At 45.6% G+C, this 18,087-nt stretch overlaps 1 protein-coding gene across 1 annotated transcript in view; it reads right to left on the bottom strand.

Annotated features, from left to right (window-relative positions):
• Window positions 1-8,253: 8,253 nt before the first annotated feature.
• The window catches only part of LOC135908644 (uncharacterized protein C19orf47 homolog), a 52,066-nt gene continuing 42,232 nt past the window's right edge, over window positions 8,254-18,087 (bottom strand). Inside the window, exon 9 of the mRNA XM_065440497.1 lies at window positions 8,254-13,579. Within this exon, the coding sequence (XP_065296569.1) occupies window positions 13,332-13,579 (248 nt within the window). The 3' untranslated portion in view covers window positions 8,254-13,331. The remainder of the gene's footprint in view (window positions 13,580-18,087) is intronic.

Below are 18,087 nucleotides of genomic sequence, written 5' to 3'. Positions count from 1 at the left end.
GGAGGGGACGTATGCTCCCGGGTGGATGCATGCGGGAGAGGAAGTAGCGGGAGGGAAGGGCGCGGGTCTGAAGTCGGTGCCATAATATTAGGTGACAACAGTCAAGGGATTGCTGGAGTTGCCATTCGGCGCGATATGTCTAGCTCAGCTCGTTGAACGAGTGCGTGCGCTCCTTGGAAGAGCTCGACTCCGAATCCGCTGCCTCCCGGTTGACGAGACCTCGAGCCTGGTCACTGGCGGCTTCGCTACCGGGTTTCGCAGAGTGCGAAGGCACCCAGACCAGTTCCACATGGCGGAGCGGGTTCGTAGACTCGGCCTCGTAGAAAACTTAGGAGGGCGGTTTTTGAATCGGTAAGGACGCACCGGACATCAGTGTGTGTGAGTGCAAGCGCGATCGCCGCTTCTTCCGAAGATGCTGGGGTGGATGCATCAAGAAGGTGGAGAGTTGCGGTGGGTTTGAGTGCACTGTCACCGACTGCAATTGCGGAGTCTTCACCCGTGCAGGACGCCTCCACCTATGTGGCGTCAGTTTCGGAACCGTAGTCGTGGTATTTGTGCAGATCTTTTGCACGGGCTTTGCGGCGGACCGAATGATAGGTGGCATGGGTGTTCCGTGGGAGGGTTTTTACTGTGAGTTGAGTGTGTATGGGGCGGGGGACTGGCAGGAGTGTGGGGTTGGCTGCTGGTATGTGAATTTGGAGAGTGTTTAGTACGTAAGGTCATTTCAAAGATTGAGCTAGGGGAGTGTATTTTGCATGTCTGTGGGCCTCTATGAACTCATGTGTGGTGTTTTGGAGCCCAAGCTGAAGAAGTTTAGTCGTTTGCATATTAGGGGTAAGTGCAGGGCCACCTTCTAGGTTTTACGAAGGATAGCATCTAGGGCGGCGTTTTCGTCTTGTCTAAGTCGGACATATGGGATTGTGTAGAGGGAACCGCCGGTGGTTGCGGAATGAAGGCATGAATGAGATGACAAAAATCGCGCTCCTTCATGCCATAGTGTTTGCAGGAAACTCTGGGAATGAGGTGCGACAATGCTTCCGTCACCCGCTTAAGTTTCGAGATAGTGAAAGTGTTCCGGACGTTGTCCTGGATGTTAAGGCCCAGGATCCAGGGTGTGTCGACCTCCAGGAGAGGGCGTACGGCCAGAGTACCGGTGATCGGGACCGTGGGAAAAGTGCGTGGTGAGGGGCGCATGAGTAGCTGAGACTTGAGCGCAGAACAGGGGTGACCAATGGTTTGTGCGTGTTGTGTGATGTTCGCGGCGGTTTATAAGGTTTTCTCTGCGTCTCACTGCCGTGGGTGGTGAACAGAGTGATGTCGTCTGCAGGTAATTCGGCAATTACCGGCCAATTTCAGTTCTGCCAGTTTTTTTTCTCTGAGGTTGCTGCAGAAATAATATACACGCATCTTTTTGGTTTCTTTTCCTCCAAGAATGTAATAAGTGATCATCAATATGGCTTCCAACCCGGCAAGTCTGCTGAGACCGCATCACTTTATATAAAAAAACTTTAATTCAGAACATTGAAATGAAACTTTTTACTATTGGTATCTTTCTTGACTTCAGCAAGGCGTTTGATTCGGTCTAACATGATATTCTACTAACAAAACTAGAAATTAACGGAATTCCTGGCATCGCTAAAGACCTAACGGAAACCTACCTGACTGAAAGACAACAGTACACATTGCTACATAACAATGAACACTTGCTCTGATTAAGGAACATTAAGATATGGTGTACCTCAGGGATCCATATAGCGACCTCTCCTATTCACTACGTAAATGACATCGTAAACATTTCTTCAAATTCGCCCATTATCATATACGCTCACGATACTAACATCTTCTTTTCTGGCTCAGCCCTAAAAGAACTTCAGCAGCAAGCGAATATTTGGCTTGACAAATTACATGCTTGGCTGATTGTAAATCAATTGACATTAAACGTTAAAAAAACTAATTTCATGCTATTCCACGCAAAAAGCAAAGCAATAAAGCACAACCCAAAGTTCTATTTTTATGATTCAGAAATCACACGTAATAGTGGTTGCAAATTTCTGGGTGTACACTTCCGCAACCATATGAGCTGGTCTGATCATGTCACTCATGTCAAAATGAAAATGGCTCGATCCATAGGTGTTATATGAGCCGCATTAACCATCATCTTCCATATTCTGTAGCAAAGCAGTTATACTTTTCAATTGTTCATTCGCACCTCCCATACTGCAAGTTAATTTGGGGCACGTGTAATAATATATTGATAATCATGCCACAAAAAACTTTGAAACTATTAACGAGACGGTAAGGTAGCCATAATAACTTATTCTCTGTTTTTCGCGTAATGCGTTTTACAGAGTACTATAAGTTCAAACTAGTGGTCCTTATCTAGCATCGTAAGGCTTTTTTTATTCAGCAATATGTACCTCAGCCGTGTTATTCACTATAACTTCATTACGAACAATCTCATTTGTTTCGATTAGACCGAGGACAAATTACGGCACTCAATCACTATACCATGAAATAATAGAAATATGTAATAATTTTCCTTCTGTAGTGGAAATTGCACAATTGAGCAGATCTGTACAGAATTTTCAAAAGAAAGTAAGATTACTTTTTGACCCAGGTTGAAGCGTTCTTGTGTTCTTTCCCGGTGTTTTTCTGCTCGTATCCTACCACCTGCGATGTCTACCTCACATTGCTTAAGTGCACTTGATTACACTCCACATGTAACGTTATGCACATAATTTAGTCTTACTTGAAATTTTGCTTGAAGCATTCACCTTTTGATTTGCTTATGTTCATTGATTATATTGTTGACACAAGATGGGATTGTTTATATTTTTTACATGTATTGCGAAGGTTTGCATGTAATTGGTAAATGTATTGATGAATTTATATATATGCGATATATTGGAAATGAGCTGTTACTGAACGTTTCTTTGCCGACCTCACTGCCGACCCGTATTTTTATGAACCTGGATGTAGGCCTAGTCAGGAAACATGCTCTGTCTCTTTCTTTTTGCCTCATCTCGTTAGCATGATACATTGTTGTATATGTACACATGTTAGAATAAACCGTATATATAGAGGGTGTGGTGAAGGCGAGGGATATTGTGAAGAGCACAAGATAAGGAGTGAGTGCGGAATTGAAGAGAAAAGGGAAAGGAACAGAACCTTGCGGACTACCCACTCCGCTAAATGGATATATATGTAGAGGACGCATAGGAGTTCATACGAACCTCGGCCGTGCGTCCCGAAAGGAACGCTTGTATGCAGCCGTACATGCGGGCGCCTACATTGAGGGGGGAGAGATCCGCCATGATTGCTCGGTGTTCTACTCGATCAAAGGCCTTGAATAAGTCCAGGGCCAAGATGGCTTTTGTATAAGCGGGCATGAGAGGGTCAATGATGTCGTGCGTCAATTGAAGCATGCATGGCTTCTTAGGCGCAGAGACATAGGCAGAAGCCCACCATGCTGTGTGGATATAGGTTGTGGTTGTGCATATGTTAATTAAGCCTGTTTAAAGCAACATGCTCGAGCAGTTTCCCGACAAATAATGCGAGTGATATGAGGTGGAGGTTTGATATGGTGTGGGGTTTGTTTTGGTGACGAATTTTGGCATGGCGCCAGGACTGTGGCAGGGTGACTTCTCCCAAGCATTGATTAAAGTATTCTGTAATCTGTGTGATCGATTGATCATCCAGATTAGGGAGCATAGAGTTCGTGTTTCTGTCCTTCTCCGGTGCAGAGCTTGCGCGGATGTTTTGGAGGACCATGCGGACCACTTGCTCCGAAATATCGGCGTCCAGGGCCTCATTCGGGGCTCCTGTGTAAGGTGGGAGAGAGGAGGAGGTGCCGGGTGCCGTGTGTTTTGTTCGGAGTTGGTCCAGAAGGGTGTCGGCGGAAAGCGTGAAGTTGTGAATGAGACGCGTAATATGGTGTTGTGATGCTGTGCGTGAGTGTGTGGCATTGAGAAGGTGCCGTAGGAGTTTCCATGTGTTCTTGGTAGAGAGGCTGCCAGGTGTGCTGTTGCACACCCAACCCCAGTTGGAACGGCACAGCTCCTCGGCGTGTCCAGCGATTTGTGTCTGTAGCGTGGCCAGCCGGCGTTTTAACGTTCTATTATGTTTTTGGCTTTTCCATCTCTCTATGATGCTGTGGTGTGCCTCCCAGAGGTGGGCTAGACGTGTGTCCAGTGTGGGCGTGCCGGGTGACGTGGCAATGTGCTGCGTGTGTGCGGTTATGCCGTTTAGGAGAGATGTGACCTAATGATCGATGCCTTGTATGGAGGTGTGTGGGAGTTCTCGGCGTGCGGACCGGATTGCATCCCAGTTAATAAGATTGTGGGTGAGGAGTGGAGGGCTGTGATGTGCGTGAGGTATTTGTATGGCGATAATGTAATGGTCGCTTCCGAGTGTATGTTGCGTACGTGACCTCGAGAGACCTTTGAGGCAACGGCTCAGTGCAAGGTCCGGACTACTGTCCATGGTTACACTAGTGCCTATTGCGAAAGTTGTTATGTGGAGTGAGGCGTAGGTCTTGGATGGTAGTCCAGAGTCTGCAACCCCGTGCTGTCGTGCACCGATAACCCCAGTCTGTATGCTGAGAGTCAAGGTCGCCACCTATGAATAGGGGATTTAGGCCCATGATGCGATGAATTTTATGGAGTAACACATCGTTTGCAGTTGTTTTTGTACACTGCAACCCTGGGGGGCAAAATTAATCCGGTGTTCCCCACTATGGCGTGCCTAAATAACAGATTGTAGTTTCGGCATGTAAAACCACAGAATTTAATTTTTATTTAGCGCTCCTCTAAGCTATAAGATTCATTATCTCTGCAAAAACTCATGATCAAAGTATTCTCCATAAATATTTCATAAAAAGTGTAGATATAAACGTCTACTTATTGTTATTGTTTTAGTGGTGATACATAATGAGTATTCTTATGATGGTGTAACTAGCGAGACAGACATAATTGCGATACAGTGTGTAACGGCACGACGACACGCGTAAAAGAAATGACTGAGTTTCCCTTGATGTCTCTGACGTGGACGTCGACTGCAAGTTGATAGCGGCAAGGGTTATGTGCTTCTCAAAGTTATGCTTGTCCACAAACTACTGATTCTGCTCCGTGATTTTGTGAAGCCTGTGCTTTGCCAGTCAGTTAATTTAATTTATGAGGTGGTGGTTGGTGCACACTGGCTTTGTCGTTTATGTACAGCTCATCTGCAGAGCAGCATCTCGCATATTACTTATGGAGCACAGCAAGCGAACCTGGTGTGTAGTGGTAATCGTATAACATCGACAGTCATGTTTCTTTTCGAGCTCCTACTGCTCCTTGCCAACACAAACTGCAGCAGTTGCCCAAGATGGCGTGAAAGAGGTTCACTGAAGCGTGGCACATACTCAGGGTTACGTGCCCAGTGACCCAAGCTGGTCGGACGGTTGATTACGAACCTGCTTCCCTCAAATGCTTTTTTCATGCGAAGAAGAGATTTATTTTAAGAGAGAATGCGTTCTACAGCGTTCGCGCACCACTAGCGTAGTTCAAATCGCCCGGCCTCCGATTGAGGAGTGGTGACGTCATGGTCTCGTAATGACGCTGCGCCGTCGGTGAGTAAAACGGCGCCCGCAGACTGAGCTACGGCTTTTCTACGCAAAACGCGAACGCGCGGCCAGAAACAGAGACAAGACAGAGCCGACAGCAGCACGAAATCGGAACTATGGTGGCTAGCGGAAGGGAAAGCACGCGAAGATAATGGTTCTTTATTTTATAACGCCAACTTCGACGCTCGTTGCAATGGACGACCCTGACGACACATTGGCTCGCGATGCTGGGCTCGACTTCAGCGATTTAAGCACTGACAAACGTGACCTGCTACTGAGGGCTCGTGCTGCCGGCGTCGTTGCATACTACTACGACGGCAACTGTAAGTCGTGGCTGTACATATTCGCACATTTGTAGCTTTTACTTCGTGAAAACTTAATGCCGCACTCACCGCCCCTTCTTCGACCTGCAGTTGTTCTTGCGCTTCTGATAATGCAGGCACGACCGACGGAACAGCGCTATGGGAAAGCATTGCTTTGAAAGGCACTCCACACGACTTCAGTAAGTCGGCGTTGAACTCGTGATTCTCAGGACGAAAGTGCAGCGAGCACACTATGCGATTTTGCGGCTCTTTGCCAACGCGCTGTGGCAGAGGTACGGCACTTAACCACTTCGAACGGAGAGGTTCACTCGTTGGCACACCGTGATAAGTAACGTTGGATTCGCCGCTACAACTGCTCTTGGCCAAGTTCCGCGGACCGTTCGCGCATCCCACGACATCACATGGACGAGGCATTCTCGCTGCCTGTTCCAAATGCAAGTTTCACGAGCCAGCAGAACCAGCGCAGCACGACGCGATAACGAAACAACTGAAACTCCACAGCGCGCGCGGCGCAGAGTCGAGCGAAAACGAAACCTTTCGACCACCCGTACTACTGAAGGGTAACGTCAAAATGTTTCTTCTTAGAATCAAACAGAAGTAGACAAGTAGCAATTTCTTCCGTCTTATAATCTAATTAAAGGATTTTTTTAATACGAGTAGTAGTGACATAAATTATGATGGAGTGTCTTCGTCATCAGGCTAGTACCGGAATGTCGCTGGGAGATCTCAAATCGTGTCATGCATTTACCTCAATTTCTCGGTTACTAAAGCTCTGCTCACGATTATGTTAACGCCTAAGACGTTCGAAAGCATTGCTTTATCCCGTTAACTTGGCTTCATCGTAATCTTTAGTGTCCCTTTAAACGATGCCTCTTAAGTACGTACGTACTGCATGTTTGCAAAGACCACGAATGCTCTGCTTTGTTAAATCATATGCAAATATATGTTTGAGCACTAGACCCAGCTAAATCCACTCAACAATTGCAAAACAAGGACCCAGAAATTAAGTTCCGGATGCCTCACGAGCTTAAACCAAACCAAACAAGTGTGGGACAGACTCGCCTTGGTATCGTTTTGTTTCACGATGAATGTTGGCATTAGCGCTAATGTAGCAACGTAATGTATTGCCACCACAGACCCATTGTATAGGAGGCACGTATACAGCCGGGCTCCTCTTTTGCACTTCCCTCTGGACATGCTTGGTCATTCAGTGGCACTACTATGAAGACCACGCGTGGCGCTTGTGTGAATATAGATTCAGATAAGTTTTTCCGAATATTTATGATGGGGGTTTGATTTTGCACAATGCATTTTGCGACTAATGTCGACAGTAATGCATTTAGCACATGAATCAATATAGCAACACAGCATCGAAACGAGTTAAGTATGAGGCGTGTACTGCAGTGGGACTCCTCTCTCGGACTTCCGTCTAGCACCACTGCCGCGAAACCTACGTGCGGCCCGCGAAACGCATGGTGCGCCAGTGCGTGCGAACGCTTAGAAACATGTGACAACCGGGGCTTCTCTGCCGCTTCTTTGTGGACGCACTGCACCATCTGATGCTGCTGCCGATAAGTCTGTGCATGGCCTCCGAGACGAGAAGCGTGGCCTGCCTGTGCCTGTGAGCTCCAAGAATTGTCTGCTCGCTTGTGGCATACCGTACAGTGGCACATAAGCAGTGACCCACGCTAGAGGTTAACTGAAAAGCAGCACACACTCGGGGAATTCATGGTGCAGCTTGCTAATGCGTCGGTGCAAACAATGTTTGCTGAAAAGTGGCACATACCCGGCGCACTTGTAGCACAGCTTGCAAAAGGGTTGGGCTGCTGTCTGTGAGGAACCCCTGTGATGTGGGGTTCGATTCCACTCAGCATCGCAGAAAATTAAGGGATCCTTTTCATCATGGTAGAGCATTACCAGTGGCACACACCCAGTTACCCAAGCTGGTGTCAAAGAATGATTGAAGAGTGACACGTACCCGGTGCTTCAAGTGGGCATCAAAGAGTTCCACTGAGCAGCAGTACCTACCTAGTCCAGCATCTAGCGACCCCATGTCGGCGTAAAAGAGCTTTGTTAAAGAATGGCGCATACATACACACTGCCACACACTCAGCGACCCAAATTCGTCCAATGGTTGGTTTCGAACCCAGTTCCTTCAGCACAGCAGCCCGATGCGCTACCCATTGGACCATGGACTATCCAGTGACCCAGGTAGGTGGGAAAATGGTTGGATACATACAGATACCTAGCCCCCGAAAAGTGTGTGAAGTACTCTATAAACAAATGCATTAGAACCTCATTAGTATGCAGAGCAGACACAAACGACTGTACGCATTGCAAATGTATTTATTTTCAACACGATAAAGGATGTAGTGAACACAAGCATATAACTTTAGTGGCCGTTTCTCTGTCAACCTTGCAAACACACACACACATGGCACACACTGAAAGGTAACTCTCGATATGCAGAAAAAGTATAGTGAATACTGAAACCTATCAATAAAGAAATGGGCAACACACCTTATAACCCAATTTGGGTAACCACAATAGACATAGGAAATGCTTTCTTCTAAAATTGGTTATTGTACTGCTCCTAGAAAGGAAAAGTATGGAGCCTCAAGTCTGCAGATAAGCTCCACACGGCTTTTTTCAGACGTGCAACAGCTAATGCAAAGAAGAGTGTTTACCACTTGAGCATAGTGCGGCTTGATAGTCAAGCATGTTGACCGAGAGACAGATGAGGGGCATAAAATGGGTGAGAAGGGTACTCAGAAACGCACTTTACTGTACATACACTTGTAAAGAAACAATGCTATTTACCAGTGCATAAGTGGTACAACCAGATAGAAAACACGAGACAAGATGGTTGTCCCATTTGTGAACTGGAGAATAGCTTATATATCAAAGCAACTAGCCTAATCGTACATTTTTGGAAAAAAATGAATGCACGCTACAAAACTTGAGGTGATTCAGATTGTGTGGAGTACTTGGCAGATACCACACTGAAGTGGGCTCAGTTCACCAAATAAGCTTTGCCGTCTGCTCTATGAACTGTTTGCTGCAAGCTCTGTTCCCTTTATCAAGTGAGCTTACAGTGGCTTCAAGTGCATGTTCTGACCATTACTGCAGTAGTGTATACTTTCAAAAAAATGTCTCAGTTCTGCACTGGTGTAGATTCCGTTTGCATTTTTTTCCACTTCGTGTGCACACTTTTTTTCAACGGTATTCTTTTTTGAGTGTTCCTGCAGGCTCAAGCCTCAGATGCAAGCATGGACTGATTCCCAGGACCCCTGCATGCACCTCTGTTGCAACCTGCCAGTTACTGACAACCGAGTTGTGGGCCTTGTGTTCGCGAGATGGCCTAACTAAGGTGTACTGAAGATGTTCACATTAAAGCACGCAGGAAATAATTAAATGAACAAGAGCCATCAAACTCAAAATAAGAAATCAATTCAATAGACTCGTTGCACTCAAACTGCTACTGATAAATGGGGAATGCAGTGTGGAGGCTTAATAAATGTAGCACTGTACATTGCAGAATCAGCCGGCAACAAAACTAAAAAAGAAAATGTACTGCTCACTTTCGACAATTTCTCCCTAACTTTTTTTTTTTAATTCAGTGCATCAAGGCTTTATGTTAACGTTACTGGTGATTGTGGCACCTCCTTCATCAGAATGCTATTTATGAGCACAACTCTGTTTCAAACACTTGCCCCAGTTGACTTACCATGACAATAGATTATAGCACACACAAAGCCCTCGGCATGTCAGAGCCCTTAGACATGTATGCACACATAGAACGACCACACCCCCAGGCTGTGAGCTTGTCTTTGAGGTGTGAAGGGGCCCACACCACAAACATATACAACAATGACACTTTCGTGATGAATGGAACAACATAGTGAAGGGCTCGTGCATCAGTCATGACGCCTTAGGTATCACTGTCACATCATGAGCATTCAGATTTTACTCCCTTCTTTTCTTCTATGAAGACGGAAAGGTTTGTTCAAACCAGATCTACAATAAAAAAAAAGTGCAAGCAAAACGAGGTCCCTCACTGTGCCCGATAGATAAAATATCAAGAGTGCACTATAGGCACAAGACGTGTCAGCAAAATGGTCATTGTTTCAGCTTGCACTCTTGCAAGAAACGTTCAAAAAAATGTCACAGTGCCTCGTGTACATGCTGAAATGTTCAAAGCATTTCTCACTTGAAGCGCTTGCGTAATTGCGCAATGAATTTAACTTCCGCAGGTGCACAGGAACCGGAGGCCAACCCAGGGCATGGGTCAAACATCGGTCAAACTTAAAAGTGCTTTCCGCGATAACAGTTGCACGCAGGAAGCTGCTGTAGCAATACGCGTGCTTGGCATTGTAACCAACACCTGTGAACCCAGCAAGAACAAGAACATTAACCTATACTGCTAGGCAACTGTGACCACCGAACCAGAGCCACAGATTGATGCTCCGAAATTGAGGCAGCGACTGGCGGTCTCCTACAGCTTTTGGCACACGCACAAGCGAGTTCTAAAGTCGTAACGCTGACTCTTGCAGTTTTGATAATGAATGCTGCACCAAAGTTCTTAAATCTTTACGAAGCTTTAGGGTCCTATAAACAAACACGTGCCTTATCCTAGTCAAGTTGTACTTGTGTGCCCAGTGGTGGTGTTGGGTCTGGAGACCTATCACTGGGACACCTTTAATGTGAGGCAAGGCCAAGGAACCATTGCACATTGAATACATATCCCCTCATGCAAAGGTGCTGCTAAAGACAGTCAACTACTACTCCTGCTTGGGAAACCCATATTTTGTGAGCCTCTCACCATTACCAATCTGCTTTTAACTGACTTCAGACTTCTTAGTTAAGGGGCAAAGCAAATGGCTGCACCACATTCAAGTGCAAATGAGCACTAAACGGGTACTTGAACATTGCTGAAATGCTAGTCAGGACACATTAGACCGGCGACAGCACTTGCTGCAATAAATAAAAAAAAGTATATTCTTTGAAGCAGCAGAACTGCTTCATGCACAGTTGAAAGAACAGCCGCTTTACCCAACACTGATGAACTAATGATGATGCTCTTCTGAACACTATGAAATTGTGTTGTAGCAGAACACGACACACCGCTGGAGAAGTCACGCATGGCACACCCACCGTTCACACCCACCTATGCTATCAATGGAGTAATTAATTAAAAAGAAAACACATTGTGTAACTGCTGCTTATCCTCGCTAAAACATTTCTGCACTCACCCCTGCAACTTTACATTTTCCGTGAATTGGCATCCAGATAGCATGATGTGGGTTATGCCAGGCACTGTGATTTGCGGGTGGCCTGTGTGGAAAACATATACAATCATCGGAATGCGTGCGGAAATGTTTTAACAGGGATTCCATTGAACTCGGTAATGATGTAACGCGATGATGTAAAAGAAAATGGTGCTGCAAAAGTCAGAAGTACTGCTTCTCTTTTCTGCTCTCCTTGCGACTCTCACAACATTTGCGACAGATGTCATTCGACATCGGTGGCTTTGCTGTCCCCCATCATGTACATGCATATAACATTATTACATCATTACATGCATATAACAAAAGCAGAGAGAGAGAGAGACAGGGACACTGGATTCATATTTGCAGTTACAGCAGTGCTCTTATTTGACAGACCCTGCTGCAGCAATGAAACGTGTACATGCTGTATTTGCACATGCTGTATTTTCAGTTTCTGAATACCTTCAAATGACCTCGAGTGGCAGAAGCCCTATATGGTAGTCTATACGATTAATGACTGAAGGAGTCGGTGGATGCATGACAGCCTTGCTCTCTTCTGCCTGCTCAAGACCTTTACCTCCCTAGCATAAAAAACAATCGACTGAGCATTTATTACCAGAAACGAGAACATGCTGCATTCGCTGATAAACGTTCCAAGCACCGATGTTCAATAATGTGCTGTAGTGGGCTAGTTGTTTCTGTGACATGATGAAACACTGCGCTGCAAAGCAATGCTTTCGACATGGATGTAGAGAATTAAGACATTTGACACACAAAGTGCCAATTAACAACTTTTTAATGACAGCAATGGAAAATAGCGCAGACAGTGAGAGTAAGCAAGATGCACGGCTGGATGGCTTTTTGTGGTCACATGGCATGTGTGTTAGTGCATGATTTATAGCACTAAATGACACAGAAATAAAATATTTGAAAAAAGAAACTGACGTGCATACAACCTGATGTATAGACAAAGAAAGAGCCATGTGACCGTGTACATCTTGCTTACTCTTGCTATATACACTTTTTTCCATACCAATATTCAGGCCCTACTGCCATGATAATGTCACATTCATCTGTTCACATTGGCAGGAATGTGAGCCAAGTCATTTCAATTTACTAGGGCAGCACTAGAAATGCTGAGAGAGGCTGTGATACTTAATAAACTGAAAACAATGGTTGAAAACGCACGAAAACACATTCCCACTGATCGGCCTTACAGCCCTGGAAATGTTCACAGCAGTAGTTTTGCATACCAAGCACAGCACTCTATCCTGACAATGCGTGTACAACGACTGTTAGAAACCTCAAGTTTCGAGATGAAGGCTACTAAATGGCGCGTATCAGGCCGCAGTAGTCTGGAAAAGCTGCACTACCGGAAGCTGGAAAGGTTGTGGGGGAGCGAAATGGCCTTATGACATTTTCAGAGCTAGTAATAAAAGCGTAAATGTTTTATTTTTCAGGAGTAGCTTTATGCTTAGGATATTAGAATATGTTCGAAAAATGGCATATAGCAAAAAGACAGATCATTTTTTGCTCGCTCTGAATTCCGTAAGCTTTATTACCTGCACCCAGTGACGCTGATGTCCCTTCTATCAGATGCCTTTTGTATGGTTTGTTGGTAAAATTTTCAGGTGCCCGAACGCACTGCCAGATCAGTGCATCACTTTAAGAAACGTTCACAGTGCTGGTATTAAAGGTTTGGTACACCCAAGGACATGTGGTACGTCTGCATGCTTTCCACGCACAACACAGACATACCGAGCCTGCGCATGTTCATTCCTGCTTAAGTACACTTTGCATGCCTGGTAATTATTTCTGTGCCTACCTAATACAAACTGGCCTAAAGTATCACTTCCTTGAGTGAATAAATTGTTTAGCCTTGCAGTTATTGTGAAAATAAATGGCAAACATTTATGTGTAGCGCTATGAACCAGACCTGCTTGCTTATTGAATGCAAAGGAACAGTCAAGCTGCCTACTGCATAACTTGCATTCAATCAACATATGGACATATTGAAGTACAAGTGGCCAGAAGCCATCTTGGTAATCCCATAAACCGGCCAGAGAGAGACAGAGAGAGAGCAAAACTGAGAAGCAGTGCCGCTGATGAAATGTGACATTAACAGACAGCAGCACTTCGCTAACGATTTGCACCTAGACGAGAAAAGACACTCTGTGGGGCAGCAGTGCTGCCGCTGAAGCCCACACGAGAAAGCGTGGCTGCACGGTTCGATGTCAGAACCACAGCGCTTCCTTTCCGGGTAGCGGCCACAGCTGATGTCGGTACTGTCGTGCGCATTGTCGTCCGAACAACACCAGTTGTCGTCGACGCTCGCAACTTGGGCCCCAGGCGGTCGCGAGCCGCAACCAACCTCGTTGATGCGACACCTGAACAGGAAGGAGAAATAGGCATTTGCTTTTGTGCGCATGCCAACCTGTGAACATTAAATTTAGTAAAAATATCCCAGGCACACCACAGGAAGGGAATGCAGTAACACATATTACAAAGAACTGTCATGAGCACACGTCTTTTGTCAGATATCGTATAGACTCATGCAATGAGTCTATACGATATGAGTTTATACAACAGACTCGTAGAAGAGCTGCACCCGTGCAAGGGCCACACTCCTAAATTCGCAGCATAAAATTTGCAGAAAAGGAATTGCCATTGCCCCATTGCCCTTGCCCCATTGCCATTGCCCCAATGCCCCATTGCCATGCGCATGCATTGGCTAACTTTTATGTGCTGCTGTTGCGGCTAGGGTGGCGTTCAGGGCTTGGAATTCACCAAGCCCATCGTCAGGTTGTAGAAAATGAAGGAAAAAGAGTTTATTTAGCTTAGTTACATGGCTCCAGTTACAGAAGCCCACTTCATGCACAAGCAAGTTAAACATCAGAGTTCACATCAGAGTTCACATCAGGACCCTCTGTCCTCACTCTTGAAAAGTCTCCGCTTTTAATACCGTCGTCTTCCCTAGGTGAGCCAACTAGGGAATCTGAAGACCATCTAGCAGCAAATCACCATTGTCGACCCCGTTGCGATACCCGTGATACTCTCTGCGACACGCCACGCGCGCTAGCAGCTGGGCGTGGCCTCAGAGATTATGTACAATCTAAAATGTTACGAGCTGGCCGAGCTTGTCACCTCAATCAGACAGCGGGGCGCTGTGCTGTGTGCCACGAGCTGCTAGACTGTGACGAGCCAGGTGAAAAGCAGGTACAAAAAACTATCACCTCGGAACAGAAAGCAGCTATGTAAAGGCTGTCGCGTCAGGTGCTAACTCGCATGTTAGAGACGCCGAAGATTATTTTGTTCTTTTATTCAAACCTCATTGCATGTGTGGCTGTGTAGCAGTTCTGTGGGCTACAAAGCAGTCTTCTTATTTCCACATTAACAAATGTGCACCCCATTGGGCATATACGGTTAAAGCTCGATATAACCAAGCCGGTAAAATCAGCAATTTGCTTCATTATAATGAAATTTTAGTTGTATTGAAATTCAACCTTTCATGCAGGTAAGTACACTCATCGATCGATTTTTCATACAAGGAAAGGGGCCGCCGATTTTTCTGAATTATCGGGCAATTGAAGAAAGCTCACTGAATGACAAAACGATTCATTTCGATGAATTAAGGAGTCTGCGACGAATGATGCGGTTTCATGCCTATCGACAATATCTTCACATCGGCAGTACGAATTAAGTGAGGCGAGCCAAGCTTTAGCGTACACTCTGCCTCCGCGGCTGATAGCGTCGCCCGCACCGAGACAATGCTATTTTGAAAAGCATTGGCAGCAGGAAGCGAATGCTTCGTCTGCCTCTCGCTCCAATGGGTCACCGAAAGTTGAGATTGTACAATCTCCAATGCTAAATGTGCGGAAAGACAGCTTCACGCCACTGTCTTGGCATGCCCACTCTTTGCAGACATGGCAGATTACTTCTAAAGCAAGGTGTGCGGCTGAGCAGTCGTGCGCAGCCACAACCCAGACACGCATCAGAAATGAAGACATGCGCAAACTTAAAACTTAACACCCACTTTGTCTTACCTCGCCCCCTCGTGTGTGCTCGATCATATTACCACAAGCACGCTCCCTTCCCCCTCTTTCCTTCTGCTCGCACGGGAAGACGGTACTCGTGAAGCCACCACCTTTCTTGTCTAACCCTAGCGCACTTTCGCTCATACCTAAAGCACACAGTGTGCAGGCACGATAAGATCTTATCACACTTGAACTTTATACGGAACATGACATGACTCCACTTCAGTGGTAGCAGCCCACGATTTTAGACGTGCGTTTGCAAGGAACTGCTTGAAATTCAATTATTTCACCATCTGCGTCCGCAGACGGTTCCATTTATTGTCTCAGCATGCCTTTGCGGCACCAGTGAAATTTCATTATACTGAAATCGCATACAAACTTCATTATATTGAGGCTCTAAATACATGAAATTCTACGGACAAGAGGTTATGAAAAGTAACATACTTCGTTATTTTGTGGTTTAACTATACTGCAATAAATGGTAATAATGGATATAGCGAGCTTCGAGAGTATGTTGATTTCTATGTACCTAATTTACTTGCTAGCTTGATACATTCTTGTTACGCAATGCTAGAAGACTCCCGAACATTGCAGTATCGTATCTTTTTGCACAAAATTTGTAAGGATTTATTTTGTGAAATACTGTTTGATGTTAGATTAGGTATTTGCATATTTTTTCTTGATTTAATACTCGATTCAAAATACACTATTCAGTATTTGCACACCCGCTGTTATAAGTACTCTACAATGCACTTTAATAATTTCATGTCTGCCCAATCTATGTGCAGTCGGAGACAGTGCATGGAACAAAGCTACACACTTTCGGTGAGTGGTTCGGTGTGCAGAAACATTCCATGAAGTTTGTCTGCATGGCAAAGTTGATGCTGACAAAGCGGCTGCCAATAACGTTTATGTCGACCCTTCTGGCAATGTAGCTTCTGTTCTATCGGTACAAGATATTGATTGCGTCGACGCTGCCAGCAAAGTATCTACTGCACCGTTGGTCAAGTGTGCCCGGTGCCCTGAGTGCATCAACCTCTGGGATCACATCCTGCACATGGACAACCGTATTAACTCTATTCTAATGCACCCTCTATTGTAACGTGCAGCCGTTTTCTTTGACTAAAAAAAAAAGGAAAGAAAAAAAGAAAAGATGCTCTCAATTTTACCGGGCACCCGTTTGCTGCAACCTAAAGAAAAAAGTCCTTTACAGTACCGCGCACCTCATTTTTTCACACAAGAATACAACTTTCTCTCATTTGAAAAGAAAGGTTTTCTCCCAATACACTAAAGTTGCGATAAATAATGAAAGTCGCAGTTTCGCCCTAGAGGTGAATCATTGATTATGATAGCAAATTAGTAGACAGCTATACGAAAAGCAAGGATAGTAGTTTTATCGGCCGTATAACCTTTTAAACATTCACTAACTAAATGAACAAATGTGGTGTCACCCGCGCACAAGCAAACATAAACACGCCTCACTCAATGACTGCGGACTCTTTTATCAAAACGCTGGAGTGGGGAAGTGTTTTAGCAGGAGCGAGCAAATTGACTTTTGTGCGGACTCTCGCTTCTACATGCACAAAGCAACGAGATCACAGCGCGGTGCGCCTAGATGTGTAGACTCTTCGTCTCCATCGCGGATTGCTTTCAAGGTCGTACATAGCAGCCGCCAGAGTGGAAAGCTTCTCCTGTTTGTGCCAGTCCCACACTCAAGTTTCGGGAACTTTGAACGCCCGTGATGCGGCCAGATTTCTGTCTGTCTCTGCAAATGTGGTGACGTTTCTTTCAATTGCAGCCTCGTGATAAACTCGGCATGTTTTTGCAGTTGGAACTTCCATGCCGACAGAGCAAACGTGAAAAACAGGAAGACAGTGCACTAACCTAAGCACACGTACTACAGCACAGAGAAAGCTACGGCAGCTAGGCTTGAAGTGCGTGCAGGGTGGCCAATTTGAAATGCCGATGGCGATATGGTAACACAGATTTAGGGTCGTACTCGACTGTAACGTGCAGGCTATTTTTGGACCCATTTTATTGGGTAAAAAAGTGCACGTTAGATTCGAATAAATACGGTAAATCAGAAAGTGAAGCAAGAAGCAGCAGTAAAGGAAAAAAGTGCGCAAGGACATCTAAAGCTATTCTGCAGTAATTTTAGGCCAGGAAATGTGGGTGCAACTTTCAAAGGCCGTTTTTTTATTAACCCATTGGCTTCCGCGGCCGGCTGAGGCCAAAGTCACTTTGGCTGGCGAATCGCCGGCCGCTCAGGGTATGGTTTGTTTCGGGTTTCTTCGATAGATGGCAGCACAACACAACTTGTGCAGTGATTGATTCATGTGTTTTCCACCAGATGGACATAGTTGTCCACAGTCTGAGGTCAGTTTTGTTCTTTTTGTCGACAAAAAGTTCGCACTCGCGTCTCTTTCCAAACGTGGCGTCGCTGAGAAAGTGCACTTTGACGGCGGAAGAAATTCTCAATCTTGTGTTCGAGAGTGATGACGAGAGTGACAACTGCGATGAAGACGATGTTGTGTCAGATGACGAGAGTGACCGGATTACGGATAGTGACAGCGACAATGAAGACAACTTGTGTTTAGCGCAAGATCCGTGCGACTCTCGGCCACCATCTCCGAAGGCGCGAAAGCTAGAAGAATGGCAATGGGGAGCAGCTGACACAGTGGAAAAGGTTGTGAAGAACACCTTTTGTGGTCAACCGGGCATCAAACGAGCCATCCAGCTACAAGTAGGTGCAAATCCCAGTGCTCTGGCAATGTTCAACGCTCTCCTCGGAGACGAAATTTGGAGCACCATCGCATTACACACAAATGCCTTTGCATGCGAGAAACAGCGTTTGCATCCCT

Source organism: Dermacentor albipictus, chromosome 7, assembly GCF_038994185.2.
Source record: "Dermacentor albipictus isolate Rhodes 1998 colony chromosome 7, USDA_Dalb.pri_finalv2, whole genome shotgun sequence".
In the NCBI taxonomy this organism is placed as follows: domain Eukaryota; kingdom Metazoa; phylum Arthropoda; class Arachnida; order Ixodida; family Ixodidae; genus Dermacentor; species Dermacentor albipictus.
The sequence above is the reverse complement of the archived record's forward strand: the minus strand, read 5'-3'. Positions and strand labels throughout refer to the sequence as shown.